The sequence below is a fragment of the Girardinichthys multiradiatus genome, chromosome 6 (genome assembly GCF_021462225.1).
Source record: "Girardinichthys multiradiatus isolate DD_20200921_A chromosome 6, DD_fGirMul_XY1, whole genome shotgun sequence".
Taxonomy (NCBI): domain Eukaryota; kingdom Metazoa; phylum Chordata; class Actinopteri; order Cyprinodontiformes; family Goodeidae; genus Girardinichthys; species Girardinichthys multiradiatus.
The window spans coordinates 10726566-10742265 of NC_061799.1; the positions used below are offsets into that span (position 1 = coordinate 10726566).

The 15700-nt window shown below is 38.9% G+C and overlaps 1 protein-coding gene across 7 annotated transcripts in view; it reads left to right on the top strand.

Annotated features, from left to right (window-relative positions):
- The window catches only part of LOC124870099 (MAGUK p55 subfamily member 7-like), a 36190-nt gene extending 27179 nt beyond the window's left edge, over nt 1-9011 (top strand). For all 7 annotated transcript variants that reach the window (XM_047368583.1, XM_047368581.1, XM_047368582.1 and 4 more), the window contains 5 exons: nt 1207-1287; nt 1403-1496; nt 1601-1709; nt 3245-3385; nt 7770-9011. In XM_047368583.1, the coding sequence (XP_047224539.1) occupies nt 1207-1287; nt 1403-1496; nt 1601-1709; nt 3245-3385; nt 7770-8000 (656 nt within the window). In that variant the 3' untranslated portion in view covers nt 8001-9011. The remainder of the gene's footprint in view (nt 1-1206; nt 1288-1402; nt 1497-1600; nt 1710-3244; nt 3386-7769) is intronic.
- The last annotated feature ends 6689 nt before the right edge of the window (nt 9012-15700 follow it).

Sequence of the window (15700 nt, forward strand, 5' to 3'; positions counted from 1 at the left end):
ACAGTGAGCCCAGCCAAAGGTCTTTTTAATGTCATAATAGGATGCAACTCAAGGTCATAGAAGGACTGAGGGGAATAGAAGAAGGAAGAAATGTGGGGAGGTGGAAGAAGAAAAAAAATATTAAAAGTGGAAGACAGGAAGGCAAGAAATGCAAAGACTTGAAGAGGTGCAAAATCAGGGTCAGATAGAGAGGAGATAAAAGATAGCTGAATGGGAGGAAAGAGACAAATGCTTGTGAATAAGATCCCTCATGATGTCAGCCAAGAGGTTTATCATCAAACTGGAACACCTAAGACAGCTTGGATTTAGATTTAGACTATTTTAATTGAGCTGGGTCGAGTCACCTCGACTCCAGGTTCCGATTTACTGTCGGCTGTGAAGGATCCTCATTGACAGTATACATCACTAGGACATCATTCAGAATATATAGCTAATTGGGAATCAGATTTCTAGCCAGGAAAAAGCTAAACTGAGGATCCCTAACCCAGGAGCAGATGTATAAAGTTTGACCATACTGGATGTATATCCTTATTATTTGTATTGCTTACACGTTTCGTTTTAAGCCAAAGACCCGTTTAACCTCGGACAGCTGGTACAGCATATCATGTAACTTACAAAGAAATTAAAACTGGAAAGAAAGCATCCAATGAGTCTGATGGTACTCCTCTGCAGATCTGCGCAGCAGCTGTGGAGCACATCAGCAGTGAAAGAGTAGCAAGTCCATAAACTGGATATTTGGTTATGTATCAAAGTCATGCAGCCCAGTGATGGAAAAGGCAGGTATGACAGGAATCTTTCTTTAAGACAGTGCACCATTAGAGACTGATGCAATCTGGCTCTGCAACAATCCCAGCTGCTACAGTACTGAACATTTGGACAAATGCCTGTGTGTGCTCCGTCCTCTTCAACCTACATTATTGTGACATGGATACTGCATTGCTTTGCAGATGGTACATTTAGTTATGATGCTATGGATTTTCCAGAGGGTGTAAGAGCATTAAGCACTGAACAGACAGAAGGGTTTTGAGCATCACTGTTAGAATGAAATCAGAGCTCCGTCTGTCTGACTCTCATTTGCTTTCTAATTCTCTAATGATAAAGACAGATGTGTCATTTACTGTTGGGCTCGTCTCAAAGAAAGCATTACTACACTATTGAGAATCAAAACCCAGAGTCAGAAAATTGTGTTTTGATCGTTGTCTCAAGGGCCCAGCGGGGTTGGCGTGAACGAACTGAAGAGGAGGCTGGTGATCTCCGACCCGGACCGCTATGGCGTCGGTGTACCGTGTAAGTTGCACATCTTGAGGTTTCATTACTTTGAACCTTAATCTCCAGCACAGCACACTTGAACAATTATTCTCTTTGCAAACACGGGGAACTGTCCCATCTTTTTATTCTTCAGACACAACACGTGAGAAAAGGAAGCAGGAGAGAGAAGGCGTGGATTATCATTTTGTATCAGTTCAGGCTTTTGAGGAGCTCATCCTCAATGACAGGTATAGAATAAATAGTCTTACTTGAGTTCTTTTACCTCATTCCACTCTTATCCAACCATTCAAAGCCTTTTTACCCTGTTATCTCCTTGCCTCAATGCTTATAGGTTTGTAGAATATGGACAGTACAGAGGTAGCTACTATGGATCAAATCTGGACTCAGTACAGAGAGTGATGGCTGAGGGCAAAGTGTGTCTCCTGGATGTGCACCCAAGTGTAAGCATAAACCCATCAAAAAGATGATTCATTGTTCATGGTCACACAGTTTTGATAACTTACACTGCCTTGCACAAGTATTCATACCACTTGGATTTTAGCAATTTGTCACATTACAATCAGGTGTGTTAATGAGCATTAATAAACCAACAGAATCGTTAAAAAGAAATTGCTGACACAAAGCCAAAATGGGCCCAGTCTGCATTTAGAGTCATTACAAACCAATGTTTTGACACACATATTCAAACATTATTGCTGTAGGGCTGTAACTTTCAGTATGTTGAATGACATCATAAAAGCCGCACAAAAATATTCTCATCCATCATCATCTCATCCATCATTTAATTAGTTGAAGGATGTGACTTAATTTTGCTTTTCACATTTTTTTTATTTTAGAATTTAAAACAAGTTTGTTATTAGAAAAATAAACAAAAAGGTCCCCAGATGTCAGTAAAAGGTTTCTCACCAACCCTGACCGAAAAATCCAATATGGCTTCCTGAATATTAGATTGAGAAATAATTATGGCAAAACAAAACAAAAAAAATTAAAACACTTTTTTTCTGACATTTTGTATCTCATTGCTGCAGTGTATGGCAGAACAAAATGCAATGAAATACAATAACATTAGTTTGTGTCAGGTGTGGTACTCACTAGGTTCTATGGTCATACAGGACATCCATTACCAAACCCCACCTTGCTTCCAACATTAAACTGTAAGATAGTTAGCTTGGGTTTCATACCATTCCCAGAAGTCAGATTCCACTTCAGGGGTAAACGGAACACCAGATAAGTAGCTACATTTTTTTTACCAAACAATATATTCTGACTACCACTAGGTGCAGCCCAAGAACCACCATCGGTACTTGTACCACAGTTTGAGAACCAGGAGTTTAGATCACTGCATATCCATGTGTAAAATGGACCAGTCAAAGTCCAAACCTAAATTCAACTGAGAATCTTTCACAAGACATAGAAAATATGCTCATTGACTCTTTCCATTCAATCTGGCAGAATTTGGGCTACTGTGTAATGAAGAACGGGAATTTTTTTTTATCTCTAAATATGCAACGCTGGTAGGTACGCACAGCTGTAATTGCACAAAGTGGTTCTACAAAGTATTAAATCTGAGGAGCCTGAGAAAATATGAGAAAGTTTAAGGAGTATTAATTCTTTTGCATGGCACCGTGGGCTGTATCATTTAACACTGTGCTTTATAAATAGTTTTTTTAAATTTTGCTGGTATGTTTCAGCTATAAAATAAAGTTACCTGCAGTTTTATTATTTTACTCCCACCCTAATTAAGGATAACGTTTGCAGTATAAAACTCACAAAAAGGAAATTTATAGCAACCCTTATTTGAAATAATATTAGTCACATTTTTCCCTACAAGTCTGCAATCTCTTCTGTTTTACAGCATTTAAATCACATCTATAGGCAAAAAAAAAAGAACAAACCATTCATTCTCATTGTACCATACTTTCCCATTTATGTCTGACCTTGTCCTTTTTCTGTTTTTTTTATTTTCCCACAACAGAAAATAAAGCATGTGTACAATTCTGAATTCAAACCATACGTGGTGTTTGTGAAACCCCCAAGGATTGAAGAGCTTCGCCTCACCAGACGGAGGGCTAAATTTGTCTGTGATGAAGACAGTAAGCAAGTCAGGATGTTTTCAGTGAGTATGCTTGTTTGTTCACATTTCATTCTGAGTATTACTGACACAAAGATGGTTCTTTTCTTTTCTGCATATCTGAAGGGCATCTAATAATATATGTAATTACTTGTCAGTACAGTTAGCTTTCTTGTGGGTGCAGTGGTGGGGCAGTCCTTTAGCTTAGCACCAATAGGTGGCTTTAAAGCAGATATTAACTGCTAGCATTTTTAGAGGGTAATGGTTGGCCAGCCATGGTATTATCACAGTCTTAACAAATCAGTGTATGTTTTGTCACTCTGTTCCCAATTCTGTTTTCTACCGGTACACAAAATATTGCTGCATAATCAATTTAAAAGTAGTGGAGGCTTTTTTAACCAGCTGTTGTCTCCTAGCTTGATAGAAGTCTTTATTAACCAACCTTGTCAACACAGCAGGGCAACTTGAGGACAGCTTCCCTTCTTACACCCTTATTTCTTTCATAATAAGAGCGTCAGTATGCCCCTTTTCCTTGGGCTCTACTTTGATCAGCTCCACTCCACTCAGCCAGTTTTGCAACGGTTTGAATTACTGTCTTCTCCAACCTGGTACATACTTTTTGGTACTTGTTTGGCAGCAGGTCCTACTGGGGCTGAGCAGGGCTGAAATTGATTGTGAAGCTGATTGGCCATTCACATAGACAGCTGTATTAGTCTGACTGCAATATTCAGCGGGGGCTCGATGAGGCAAGGAGAAATGAGAAGGTTTTTGCCAAGGTTGCAGAGAGAATGACAAGTCACGGGTTTTACCACACATTGTGGCACTGCCAAAATGAAAAAGCTCAAAATGTACTAAAAACCTCAAGAACCACTACAAAAATATTAAGGATCACAATGGCCAGAGTGGGCTGAGTAGAACGCAGTCGAGCAGCCCACGGTGCCTTACGGTGCTGGAACGGTGAATAGAAAAGAGGCAACAGATGCAACAGGCTATTAAGCTTAAAGCACACACTTTCATATCTGGGGCCCATAATAATGCCTTAAAGTTACACTACAAGACAAAGTCGTATACTGAAAGTCGTATGGAAAGTGCTTTGTGAGACATAGTGTATATTATTGACACTTAATATAATAGACCAACACAAAGTGCATTATTATGAACTGGAAGGAAAAGCATACATTGTTTACATACTTTTTTTCACAAATGCAACTCTAAAACGAGTGGGATTTTTTCTTTGATTCTATAGTTTGTAAAACCACCTTGTGGTGCAATCATAGCAGTGTTTTGTGATATGTCTATACCAGCTGTGAACATCTAGAAACTGAAGCATTACCCGTTCTTCTTTGCAAAAAAGCTCAAGTTCAGCCAGATTCATCCATCCATTGTCTATACTGAAGACAGGCACCATCCTCCCTGTTACCCATCAGAGCATCATTGATCAGTAAATCTTAAGTTTTGCCGCAGATTTCCATTTAGATTTAGATCTGGACTTTTATTTGGCCATTCAAACAAATAAATATACTTTGATCCAAGTCATTCCATTCTAGCTGTGACTGTATGGCCCAGTCTCAAGTCTTTTCCACCCTTAAACTGGTTTTCTTGAACTTGGACCAGGTTCTTTGTCCCTCAGCTAGAGAAACATCAACTCTGAGCATCTAACTAGTTGGTATGCCTCGGTCAGTGCAGCTTTGTGGTCATGCTTCTGTATCCTGTTGTGTTTCAGTATCATAGCTTATTCTAAAACAGCCTCTTCAAAGGTGCTAAAATGCCCACAAGGCCTGCCAGGGAGATTACAAGGGAACAGTTAACCTTAATGGCATAACGCTTAAAAAAATGCAGTGATCAATATGCAGTCAGGGTAAAAACAAATACACAAAAACACACTACAGATTCCACCACTTTATTTATTTATTAAACAAAAATAAGGTGAAAACTGAAAAACCATGTGAAAAACAAAGTACCACCTTGTTGCTTCCAGATAATTCAAAAGAGAAAGCAGCAGCCAAGCACCTCTATAAAAGCAGGTGTTTTAATTGGTTGCTGGTCTGGAGCTAACGGATATGTTTTAACACAACACCAAGACGGAAAGGTGTTAACAATGAAATCAGAGAAGCAATTGTTACTGGCCTGGATTTGTATCTCAGACTTTACAAACTTCAGTCAAAGTTCATGACACAACAACTGGAAAAAGACTGAACAAATATGGCCTGTTTGGAGGGGTTGCCAGAAGAAGGTTTTATCACTCTAAAAACAGATTAAGATTTGGCAAAAACCAAATACAGCATATTGACAGAATTACACATTAACTGTCAAGCACGTTAGTGGAGAAGTGATGTTTTGGGCTTGTCCTGCGGCCACCAGACCTGGGTACTTTGTAATCACTGAGTGAACCATGAAGTTTAGGGTCACCTGTAAGACAGCCAAGGCCTGGTCTTTTTCTTTCTGCTGTCGGTGGAGGAGGACGCTTTTTCTCTGTCTCCTGCAACCTCCCATATCTGCCCTGCTTTAGCTCTGTGTCTTGTCTTTCCTTTTTGGAGCCTCTCTTTGTATATCTTCCAAATTGTGTGTTATGGATTTGGTCAGCAGGTCTATCAATGCAATTGATCAAATTTTCTCGACGAGAAGACAGGGTGAAGGGGAACCCTCTTGTCCAGAAGGGACATTTTTCTCCGGATACATGAAGGACTCCTGGCAGAAGTGGAGGATTGTGTGTTTGTCGATAATGTCAGTCGAGGATGTCAAAGATGTGTACACAATTGGATGTTTGATAACAGGATTTCTGGTTTTTGGAGTTGGCGGTTACCTGGCATATCCAGAAATTCGGAAAACGTCAGCAGCTATTGTAAGGCTGCCAGGCATGTATGATGGGATCTGCAGAGCGATCAACACTCAGACTGAGATGTTATGTGAGCTGAATGGCATACTGGTTGTGATCCTTACACAGAATCGCAGGCAGGTTGCAGTTCCTGGACTCAGGGGTGGAATGGGATAAATCTTGGAGAAGGTTGTTCGCTCGGATTTGGCGGAAAGGACCTGGAATTTGGCTGTTTGGATTCACAATTGAGAAGCACCAGCGAGACTCTCGAGGCAGACGGAAAACAACGAGTCGGCCTGACCCAAAACAATAGTTGTCATCTGAATCTGGCTACCCTGTATGGCCTTGGATAGCTGGCTATCTTCAACTTCTCCTGGATGTTATGTAAGCAAGATGCTCTGCCCCCTCCCTTCCCTAAATGGACAAATGGTAAATGGACTGAACTTATATAGCACTTGTCCAGTCATGCAGACCACTCATCGTGCTTTACACTAGAGCCACATTCACCCAATCGCACTCACATTCATACACAGATCAGTAGGCAACTTGAGGTTAAGTGCCCAGGGGCACATTGACATATGGCAGGAGAAAGCTGGAATTGAACCCACAACCTTGTGATTGCAAGACAACTACTCTTCCTACTGAGCCACAGTTGCCTGAGCATTCTAATGTACCATCAAGGACAATGGCCTCTGTGACAGTGCTTCATGGACTTACTTTGCACACACTCACATGCCCAAGATAAACATATGCACCCCTTCACACCGCCTTCACTGGATCCCCTGCATGATGTTGATTTGTATATGTGTTGCTTTAAATCTTTACTTATGTATGTGTTGCTTACACCTGCTGAGATCTTTCTTTACCTAAATGTGTGATTTCATTACTTTTCATAGATTTTCAGATTTCTCAGAAGGATTACCAGCAAAAGCCAAATATTATTAGTATATGACAATTTGACTAAAGCTGTTTTTATATCAATGACCAGAGATTTTTAGATTTCTTAGAAGGATTGTATTATAACAATTTCATACCAGTGAAAGCCAAACATTATTAGTATTTAAAAAGTTTGGAGTAAAAATTGTTTTCTACCAGTGACCAAGCTTATTTGAATGATGGGACCACAACTGCCTCATACCAGCGACCTCAAGGATTAATATTATCATTTTTCTTCTAGCACCGAATGGATTCCTTACCACAGAGAACTTAATGAGCTAATTACCTCTATTAGAAAGATTGGATTAGAACCATTTCTTACCAGTAAACCCCCAAGGATTATTAATGTCATTTGATTTGTTTTTCCGTGTTTGATTTTCTGTATCATTGTAATGTTTTTCCGCAGGTACAGCACTTTGAGTGCCTTGTTGCTGAAAAGCGCTATATAAATAATCTTGACTTGACTTGGTCCAAATTGGGTCATACAAGCAATGAAGTAATGTTGTAAAGAAGAGTTGGCTAAAATGTTTTATATATCCTAATAGGTAAACACCAGAATAAAGGGTGTGCTTTCTTTTTACTATCCCTGTAACTGGTATGCCATGCTTACCTAAATGAGGATTTCTATTTAACCTTCTTTTTTAGATGCAGAATTTGTTCTTTTTTCTGGGTTCACAGGAGGAGGATTTTGAGGACATAATTGACCAGGCTGAAATGTTGGACAGCCAGTATGGTCACCTGTTTGACACAGTTATTGTCAATGGAGACATTGCTGTGGCATTCAGGGAGCTGAAAGCAGTCCTCGAGAAGATGGACGAGTCAGAAGACCAGTGGGTTCCTGCATCATGGATGCGCTCCACACCAACAAAAGCGTGGAGAAGCTGCAGCAGTTTGACTGGTTGGATTTGAATGGGGATCATTTACAATTATATCAGATGTTCCTTAAATCACCTTTTAAAGCTTGTTTTCACATTGTCTTTTTAAAAGTGATGCATACTAAGCCTTGGAGTGTATAAGTATTACGTTTGGATTTAGTACATTTAAATATTAATTTTCACATTTTAATTTGTTCTCATGATTCCCAGCTTCTGTAGTTTTTTTTTTTCATTGGCCATCCACTTTGATAATTCCATATCCCTCTCTTCCTAATGGTTTCTCCAGTTGTCTCAAACTGACTTTCTCTGTTGGCACTTAGCTGACATAACTTGCGAAGAAGAAAAAAAGAATAACCCTGTAAAACGTTTGTGGCTGAGTGTCGTCCTTTGCTGCCAAGTTGCAAATATCAGCATGGAATCATTCTGACAGCTGCTGCACTTCAATTACCTGTAATGTACACCAGTGAAACATTAGTAGCAGTCAGTGAGGCTTTTTGCCAGCTATGTGCTGGAGAAAACATAGACAAACAAGAAAACAATAATAGATCGGGGATGAAGCAAACTGTGCCTTGCAAAGGCATCCAGGCTCCTTTTTCATATTTCCTCATGTTAAAATCACCTCTTGATGCATTTGCTGCTGCAAGTATTTTGATGGTTTTAGCACAGAATCTCTGTTTTTATATAGGACTGGATTTTGGCTGGCCCATTATAAACCATGAAATGGCTTTAATTTAATTGTATGTATTTATTAGAAAGACACACACACACACACACACACACACACACACACACACACATTTTCTTACATTACTAAGAGGTTACAGATTTGAATATGCTAGTGTTAGCAAAACAGCTTTCATCTATTGTGACTTAGCAGACAACATATAACAAGTTTATTATATATAAAAATACATACAAGATTCAAATGATGAAGTGACATAAAATGCATGTCATAAAGTGCCAGGTGCAAAGTGCATTTTTAGTGTCCAAGGTGTAGAGCGCCACATAATTTGCTGGAAATAAAAACAAATATCAGACATTCCAATGCAGCAGATCCAGAACACTGGACAATGTACACCCCTTACATGCATACGCCAAGGCTTTAATCCAAACCATTCCATTCTAGTGCTGTTTGCATGTGCCAGCTGGAAGATAAAGATGAACTTCTCCCATCCACTCTGATCAGCTGAAGAAAAATCCCCTCGATGGTGCTACAACCATATGGTACAAGGTATGGTGTGTTCAGGGTGCTGTGGAGTGTTAGTTTCCCACCAAACCCAAGATTTGTGGAGTTAACTTATAGTTCTCCTATTAACAGATCTCTCCATCTGAGATGTGGGTCTTTGCAACTCCCCCAGAGTTACCATGAGGATCTAGGCTGCTTCTCTGACTTCTTCTTCCTCTCCTTGCTTGGCCTGTTAGTTTAGGGGGAAAATTATTTATTTACTTATTTGTTTTTGGACCCTTTTGACTGGTGGAGATAGGCACCAGCTCCCCTGTGACCCACTATGGAATAAGCAGTATGGAAGATGAATGAATGAATGAATGAATACTTATTTGTTTTTATTTAACAGGGGCAAATGATGTGAATTATAGTATGTATAACCCATACCAGATATCATGCACAGAAGGTTTCTAACCAACATTTATTTGTTGTATGTTTATTAAAACATAAACATATAGCTTTTATATAAAACAAAGTAGCTATATTCAGTTGGAAAAATAAGTAATGAATAAATCAACATTTACTTAATTTAAATACAGTTTTCCTAATAAGGCAACTGAAAAATTCCCACCAGATGTCAGCAATAACCCAAATAACCCACACATAGAAATCAAAGGAAATTATTCCATAAATGAAGATATGGGTAAAAAACTGGAACTGTACAGACAAAAAGGCCTTGAACACACAAAGAAAGGATGTGCAAAAAGGCATGGAAAGCCAAGAAACATGATGAAATCTGTCAGTATTAAGAAATCATTCCTCCTGCTATGTGCAAATTCATATAGGTTGTTTATTATTTACCTATGGCCTATAGTGGTTTATTTAAGTATTTAACAGACTAATACTATTGGTGAAAGCAAAATAATTTTCACAAAAAAAGTTTTACTGTTGCAAAAAACAATAATGGCAGTGGTTACAGCTGCCTTTGTAAACCTTTGAATGTTCCAGCAAGCTCTGTTGGAACCGCAAATTAAAGGTACATAGAACATCATTTCGCCATAAACTAGATATGGTTTGGTTCCTTTGTAAGATTTTTGCGAGGAGTCAAAAGAATAATCAAAAGAGTTAACCAACACAGCCAAGGAGAACTTACAGAGAGCTTCAGAAAGACCTGGAAATAGGAAGTACAGTTTACCCATAAAAACAATAAGCAATGGACTCAACCGCAATGGGCTATATGCTCTTATTTGGATGTTAATTCACACACCATGTTTGGATGAAGAATGTTTCTGCTCATCACCTCAAAAAGATCGTGCCAAACTGAAGTTTGCAGATGCAATCACCTTAGTGTGGGGTGTCTTACAGTGTTTGCTACTGGCTGACCTGATATAACTGAAAGAAGGATAAATGGAGAAATATTCTTCATTAGACTCTAATGATTGCGGATTTCCAAACAAAATAATGGTCCGAAACACAAAGCCAAGGAAACCCTTAATTAGTTTCAGAGATAGAAAGTACAACTTCTACAATGGCCCAGTCAATGACCTGGCTATTATCCAACTGAACATCTATGGAAAGAACTGAAGATTGGACTGTATTTGTCATGATTTTAAGGTGTTTGAGTTTCGTTTTGTCTTGTCTCTAATTATTGTTTATGTTTTCCAGGTGGTGCTTTAGTTCATTCCTTTAGGTTTAGTTTCCTACTTGTTCTGTTTATGTTCTGTTACATTTGTAAGATTTTCCTTTGGTCAGATCGTTTCTGTGCATCTCTGTTCAGCTCATTCATGTTTTGGTTACCGCTCCCTGCCACAGTCAGCCTATAATCAGCTTCATCTGGCCCACCTGTTTCATGCCAATCAGTTTCTCCGTTCCCTCCTGTGTCATGCCCTTTATACACACTGCTGTTCTGTATACTCCTTGCAGATATATACTGTTGTCATGCCAAGTCTGTCGATAACTGTTTGCCATGCCAAGCCTGTGCTGGTTTTTTTTTAGCTGTACTCATATACCCTAAACCTGAACATCCCAACAGCAAAGGCTCCAAAGATTGTTTTCTCATCTTCAGTTGGTACTTAATTATAGATTTATTCCTGTAAAAGTCGTAGGGTTTCCTTTCTCTTTGTTGGTGTAACTATTAGGTGTGACAGGGTGCTAATCTGCCTTATGTGATGTTTGTGGAAAAGGGAGCACAGTATCGTGCAGGGAAATGGTGATGACTCTCAAGAGACTTGGGCCATCACAGTTTTACAGAGAGAAATTATGACCTGTCATAAAAACTGACTGTGAAGGTGGAGTGCTGCTGCAGGGATGAAAAGACTGTTATTTCAGTATAACTAGTTAAACCAGAAAGATGGCAGCAAAGCATGCAGACAAGTTGCTCCATTTCTACAACACATGCGAACAGACTTTCAAGTGAGCAGTCAGGCTTGTGCCAAGGCCAAAGCCCAGCCTTAACCAAAACCGTCGCAGTATAATTTCATCACCGCACTGAGAATCTGCAGGCACCCTCTGAGATCATAACAATGCCATTAAAGACACTGGCGTGATCCAACCAAAACCCACCGTTTTATGTTCACTACACCTCCCACATCAAACGTTGTAAAATATGTATCATGTCAACAGGTCTTGGATCATTTCATCTGTTTTATGTGTGCTAACATAAATACAGTGAATGTTGAACATTTTCTTTATCTTAAAGAGTATATGCATGTTTTAAACAACCAGTATGTGTTATACCCATGATTCACAAGCTGTCCTACAAGTACTACTTGTGGGAATGACATGCTCAATAATCAGGCTAACTATTATCAGTAATACAAGCTAATAACAATGCATGTCGATGCATTTTGGACCTTAAATACTGTAGCTAAATGTTCAGTAAAGGAGGTTGTACAACGTTGCATGTTTGAAAGACTCAATGTGATACAATTTATTAGAAGTATTACTGCTTTTAGTTAGGCTCTCTATGCAAAAGCAATGCAGTCAAACAATTTTTGCCATTTTTTTAACACATTTCGACTTCCATCAGCTAATATGTGGTCCAACCTGTGTGTTCTAAGTTAAATCAGGAGTTCCATGATTGTAGCAAATGTATTTATCAGTTTTAAATAAATAATGAAACTCGTACTTGTAGTCTTCCGCTTTATCCGGGACCAGGTCGCGGCGGCAGCAGACTCAGCAGAGACACCCAGACGTCCCTCTCCCCAGACACCTCCTCCAGCTCCTCCGGGGGGAGCCCAAGGCATTCCCAGGCCAGCCGAGACACAGTCCCACCAGCGTGTCCTGGGCCTCCCAAATAATGAAACCTATGTACTATATCTACAGAGAAATAAATACAATGCCCAATTTGTGAAGATGTGTTTAAAAGATGAACCAAATTGAGATGAATTAATCATTACTTGGGAGATTAATGCCAGGGAATCAGATTAGATTTTAATGTTTTCTTTCTATTTCAAGTTTTGACATTTTCATTCTTGTTGCCTGGTTTCTTCCTGGTTTTAGTTTTTTTATTTATTATATCAAGTTTTTATTGCATGACATCTATATCCTTTTAAGCCTGCATTTAGGTCCTTTTTACCCACACCGAACCAACAATGCTACCAGATCATCAAAGTTTATGTCTAAATGATACATAGGTATTCATAAATCAAATCACCTGCTAAGATTTCTGTAGTTGAATCAAGCTAATAAGTATCTGCCAAGCTTTTCAGTTATGTATAAAGAAGTAAAGCTATATGTAAATAACATCTACATTTTTCCCTCCATGCATCTGATACTGGGGTGTACATAATTTCATGACTAGAAAAGCCTTGAATGTTTTGGACATATGGAAAAAATTCTGCTCAATGAGCACCATCCCTCTGAGATGGCATATGTACAACACATAACATATCCCACTGCAACAAAATTGACATAACACCGAGTGCTACTTAAATGTTGCAGCAATGAACCAGTAATGGCATTACCTAATCTCATGTTAAACTATGCAGACACTCAATCTGCTCTGCTAAAAAGTAACATCTGGTTGCTCATGATCTTAGAACCCCGAAGGGCCAGCGTGGCTCATTCTGATGTCCTCTGACCTTCTTCCTGATTTATTCAGCTAAGCATTATTTGACCACCTGGGTACAGTCATAGGCTACAAGCCATTGAACTTTCATCTCCAGATTATTAACATCTTTTAGACTATAGTTGCAAAAATCACCTCAATTACTAGTCATTTAGTGGTCATAGTTTAAATGACATCTGAAAGGGATTTTCAAGTATACCAGAATGGACTGTACTGAAACATATGTTGTAATTCAATTTCAATACCTTGTTTTGGAATACCACAATCAATAAAATAACATTTATACCTGAGACTGGGGAATTTGTTTAATTACTATGATGTTATATTTAATGTCACTAATTTGCATCATACATACATCTCCACTCCCTGCCAGTCTTTCTGCATGGCTTGCATGTTCTCTCCATGCATGCGTAGGTTCTCTCGAGGTACTCCGGCTTTTTCTCCCACGGTCCAAAAGCATGACTGTTAGGTAAATTGGTCCCTCTAAATTGCCCTTAGGTATGCATCGTTATTTGTCCTGTGTGTTGCCTGCAATGGACTGGCGACCTGTGGGTGACCAGGGTGTACCCCACCTGTAGACAGCAGGAGATTGGCTCCCCAGCGACCCTCTTCGGAAGAAGCGGGTGTAGAAAATGGATGGATGTGTATTTTTTACACAATTTATTTTTTAAATAATTGTTTATAAATTTAGGCAGTAAGAGGATGGAAAAAAATAAAATCAGAGGGTGACTAATGGTAAAACTAATGTACCACATCCTGAAGGAGCAGAGCACTAAATATTACACCCTTCATCCATATACATAGCAACACTGTACAAAAGCAACATGCATATTTCATAGACATGAAATGAACTGAAGTTCTACAGAAGGTGCATTTACTTATGTTTAGACTAGGCGTGGGCCAAAATATGATTCTCATGGTTTGATAACCTTGAGGGAAGATACCCCACTTTGAAGTTTGTTATTTATAACATTTATTTATTGATATTTTAACTTGTATGCATAATTTTGGGCAAATATACAGAATAAACCAAAATGAAGTATTGTTTTTAGGTTATTATAGAGCAGAATATTATACTTTCTGCCCTTGTAATCTTCATAAAGTTACACAAGTATAAAAAGCTATTAGCTAGTTGCTTTGGTTGGTTAGAGCCTGCAGTCAACTGTTTAACAGATATTCCACTAATAGTTTGAAATTGTTGTTTAAAACAGCATTATCTAGGTAAGTGTGATGCTTTATTTTTCTCACCATGACTGTTCGTGTTTTTTCAATCAAACATTTCCACACAGCGGTATTTGTGCAAGTAAAGGATAGGAGTCTTCCTTCAGCCAGTTGATTGGCAGTGCCCAGCAACACTTGGGTGAAGGGCAGTTACTCTTTGCTCCATGGAGCTGGAAAAAAAAAACTCCTGTCACTCCTGCACTTTCTTGGGAATCTCATTACCTGTATGAATGGTATTAGGGAAATTAAAGTAGTTTTCCAAACTGTGATTTTTTTAAAACCTTGGTCTGCTTGGAACCTTGGGACAAGTCCATTCCTGGTTTACAATCATATAGGAAGTCTTTAACTTTCCGCATTTATGTGTGCTACAACTTATTTGGTGCATCAAGTAAGCTGGAACCTGGTAGGTAATAGCAAAAAAATATATAGAATTGTCAAGCAGTACCAAACACATAACCGTGACACAACGCTTTGCTCTTGTACATACCACAAAAGCCTTTAATATTCACCTATACCTGGCCTCAGCCTTGATTTCAGGCAGTGACCTTCCTAGCTGCTAGTCAGCAAAGTCTATATGTAATATTATGGAAAGCTTATGACAACAAGGCATGTTTAAGAAACCATCTCACTGGTGTGTACTAGCGACATGTTTGGCTCTTAGAATCGCCCTGGAGTTTGTGAACCTGTAAGGCAAACACTGAACACAGAAATGAGTGCCAAATAATCCAAACAAAGCAGAATGTATGTCCTTCCCCCACGTTTTTACAGGTCTCCTGGCTGCTGACGGTCAGTGTGTTACTGCTAATATCAACAGTCTTGCCGTTGAGCAGATCACAGAGGGACAATGCTAAATGGTGTGTGATCGCATGTGAGCGTTCTCCAGCCGCTGCTGAGGAATGTGATCGAGGAATTTACTGCACCTACCGGAGATGCTTCTGGTCCATGTGGTTTTCAGCTTTGAAAGCACTAAAACTCAACCTGCCCATTACAACAGTTGAATTATAAACTTGGAAAAGACATTTGTCTTTAAGTATGTTGAATGCTACTTGAATTTGTGCCATAATTTTAAGAAAATCTAGCTTGCAAAAATAATTACAGTGCCTTGCAGAAGTATTCATACCCCTTTTGACATTTTTTACATATTGTTACCTCACAAAGACAAACTTCAAGGTAATTTTCATGTGTTTTATGTGATAGATCAAATCATACTTGTGCATTATTTTCAAGTGGAAGAAAAATTATTTTTACAAATGAAAATCTGAAAAGTGTGGTGTGCATT